Source organism: Chanos chanos, chromosome 4, assembly GCF_902362185.1.
Source record: "Chanos chanos chromosome 4, fChaCha1.1, whole genome shotgun sequence".
Taxonomy (NCBI): Eukaryota; Metazoa; Chordata; class Actinopteri; order Gonorynchiformes; family Chanidae; genus Chanos; species Chanos chanos.
This window is the reverse complement of record NC_044498.1, coordinates 43061067-43064310: the sequence shown is the minus strand read 5'-3', so window position 1 is coordinate 43064310 and position 3244 is coordinate 43061067. Positions and strand designations below refer to the sequence as shown.

The 3244-nt window shown below is 43.7% G+C and overlaps 1 protein-coding gene across 1 annotated transcript; it reads left to right on the top strand.

Moving 5' to 3' along the window:
* The first annotated feature begins 221 nt into the window (after positions 1-221).
* Positions 222-2891, top strand: sertad4 (SERTA domain containing 4). Its single transcript, XM_030772346.1, has 3 exons — positions 222-375; positions 1749-1864; positions 2097-2891. Exons 1-3 carry the CDS (start codon positions 222-224, stop codon positions 2889-2891), a joined length of 1065 nt encoding a protein of 354 aa, XP_030628206.1.
* Positions 2892-3244: the final 353 nt, after the last annotated feature.

Genomic DNA, 3244 nt, shown 5'->3' with positions numbered 1-3244 from the left:
CATATTTGATGGCCCCATACAAACGTAGTCCCAGTTATTATGTCTGTTGAAAACATTAGATTGATTGAAATAAACACACACACACACACACACACACACTCACATACATACATAAACGTACATGCATACATACATACATACATACATATACACATATGCATTACTGTGTGTTTGATCTCATTGTTGTTGTTTTTGTTTGTCCAGAGCCGTGAGTGGGAGCTATGACCCTGGTTCTGTCCATGAACCCATTCTGTGAGCACGAGGCTGAAGGCCCGCCACCGCTCTATCGGCCCATCTGGGACTCCGAGCGTTGCAGCAAGACCTGTGTGTCCGCCCCTGAACCACCAGGGCACACCACGGAGGAGCTGGCCGAGGGTAAATCACAACCGCTCTGTATAACATGTCAGCTCTGACCTCTATATGAAAGGGACAAACCTGTTGGGCAATACACGAACAGTATAAGAATGATTTAGATTAAAAATAGCTTTTGAGGTTATCAGGAGTATCATGATAAATAAATCTCTGGGGTGGCATGCTATTGCAATATGGGCATGAACCTAGTGGTTTTATTTATCAGCCAACAGTTTTTCCCTTTACCCTTTGAGAAAAAAAAGTCCTTCTGTAACAACTAGTATCAAAGTAATGGATCATTTTGCACTGTCATGTCACTGAAATTCACAAAGGTGGGGATATGTCATTTCTCATATTAGATACCAGAGATTTGTGAATAATGGCCTGCATTTACCTGACATAATTATTCCGTCAGTTAAGATGATGTTCATTTATGGCTTGGAGGCAACTTGCCCACCATGTTAATGTTGAAATTATTAGTTATACCTGTATCCTTTTCATTTGCCTCAGTTAAATTGCTATATGACTATGTAATGCTAAATTATGAGGCAGATATGTTTCCGGACACCTTGAAAGTCTTTCAGTCATATTAATGACACTGTAAAAATGATCTATTTGCTGGACCGTTTGTTCTCGGTGGGAGTGCTCTTGTGTTTTCCCCAATGGGGGCACGGCCTCTGAATTTCTGACTGCTTCTGTTTAATTTGCAATAAAACCATGATCGATTGCATTGTGTCTTTTTTTGCATGTCTACAATAGCCTATAGTTAAATGTTAAATTAATGCAATTAATCTCTATCTTCTATGAGGACAGAGGGTCCCACTTTGGAAATATCCAAAAGTGGTATATAATGTTGAAAAATCCCCTGAAATAAAAGTCTTCCAACGATCTGCTCTCTATAGTTATTCCACGGGTGTACTGATGAAATAGCACACATCCATTTCTTTTTAATACAAAAGTAAAGACATAAACAAATTCTAAACACCGGCATGGGTTTTGAAAGCATTGCTTTTTTTCTGATTTGAGGGTTTTTTTTCTGTTTTGGAATTACTTTGCCTGCTATTGTCCTCACTCACAGTGCGTGAGCATGTGTTGTCTCTGTACTACAGATTTGAAGCAAATGTTTTACAGTGAACCACAGGTTAGTTCAGTATCCAAATAGCCTCTTATCTCATTCTGAGTTCAAATGTTCAAATGGAAATCAGTGCCCTGACTGAGGGGAGTTTCATGTGACTATTTTCATGTGACTAGACACCTCATTTTGATGTTATCAGGCTGTATTTGTATTAGGTGTTTGTATAAGATGATTTGCATGATATTGCTCGTAAATATGATTGTTTAAGTGGTGAATAAGTTACGTTAAATGAATGCTACCTCTGTTTCCATTTGTTTCTCAGAACCCAACTGTAGACGACCACCAGATCATGTGTCCATGTCACGCATCGCATACTTTAAGAGGAAGTATGTGGAGGATGAGGAGCCAAACCTGAGCTTCAGAAGCTACTGTCAAACAGTAGGTTCATTCATAGCATATAGCACTACATAGTGCATCTATAATGTGTTATATCTGTATTTAAATGCACCTTTGTAATGCACCATACAAAGGATATTCAAAGGATATTCAAAGCATACAAACTGAATATTCACTAATGAGCTTCAACTGTCTCATTTTAGTGCACTTCATATCTTGACTGGTAATTATAAATCCGTTTGAGCGTCCTGTTTTTATCACTCCTGCCCTGCAGGTGGCACCAGTGCTGGAGGAGCGTGCCCATGTTCTGCGACTCTCCTTGGAGAAGATGCGTTTTATTGATGACCCAGAGGCTTTCCTGCGCCGTTCTGTACTGATCAACAACTTGCTGCGTCGGCTCCGCACCGAGATCTTGCTACAGAGTGACTGGTGCTTCCCCCCTGGACCACCGGGACCTGCATCCTGCATCCCGCCTACCCCAACCCTCACTTCAGCCCCATCCCAGGGCCCTCAGCTTCCCCCAGCTCTCCGGCCCTGTTTCACCACCCCAGGCCCCTACCGCAAGCGCCTCCGTCTGCTGAGGGCAGAAGGCCCTGAGTGCATCCCTGCTTGCTGCTGCTTCTACGCAGCTGGCCGCTACCTCCACCTGCCTTTCTCGGTCTATGAGGAGGCTGGCTCGCAGCCTTCATCATCATCATCATCATCGTCGTCGTCATCATCATCGTCATCATCATCATCGTCGTCATCATCATCATCGTCATTTTCCTTTCCCCAGCTGCTTCCTGTGGAAGACAGCGAAAGAGAGGATGAGCTAGACACCATCTGCCCCGGACTAGACCTATCGGACGCTTCAGCTAGGTCACGGGAGGCTAGAGAGAGGCCCAGGACTCGAGATAGATGCAGGGACATGGGAGAACATGGACATGGGGAGAAGGGGAGAGAAAAGGAGAGAGGAAAAGACAAGGGAAAAGGAGAAGCAACAGTTGGGGGTCACTCACGGTGGATTGCTGACACCTTAGAAATGGGACCCCAGGCACCTTTGGTGTGGGCCCAAGTGGGTCGTAAATAGTGACTGAAGGGTTGTATCGCACAGTGACAGTGTCAGACCGTAACGGCATTTGAGAGATTAGCAAAGCTAAGAATTTTTCATCAGGGTCCAGCAAAGCTTTGGACCCTGTGCATCTCCACCGCATGTTTTACACGCAGGGTCTTACCTTTATAATCAGGTCCATCCCCCCCACTTCATGCAGTTCTTGTGGATTTTTTTTTTTTTATCACCGTTCATCTCTGACAACAGCCCATTAGCAGGCACTCCGAGTAAGTCTCAGATACCCAGTCTGAGGGCACTGCATAAAGTTCACTGCTTGGATCACTACATAAAAACAAAGAACAAGAAAAAAAAAAAAAACTACACAAAAGAAA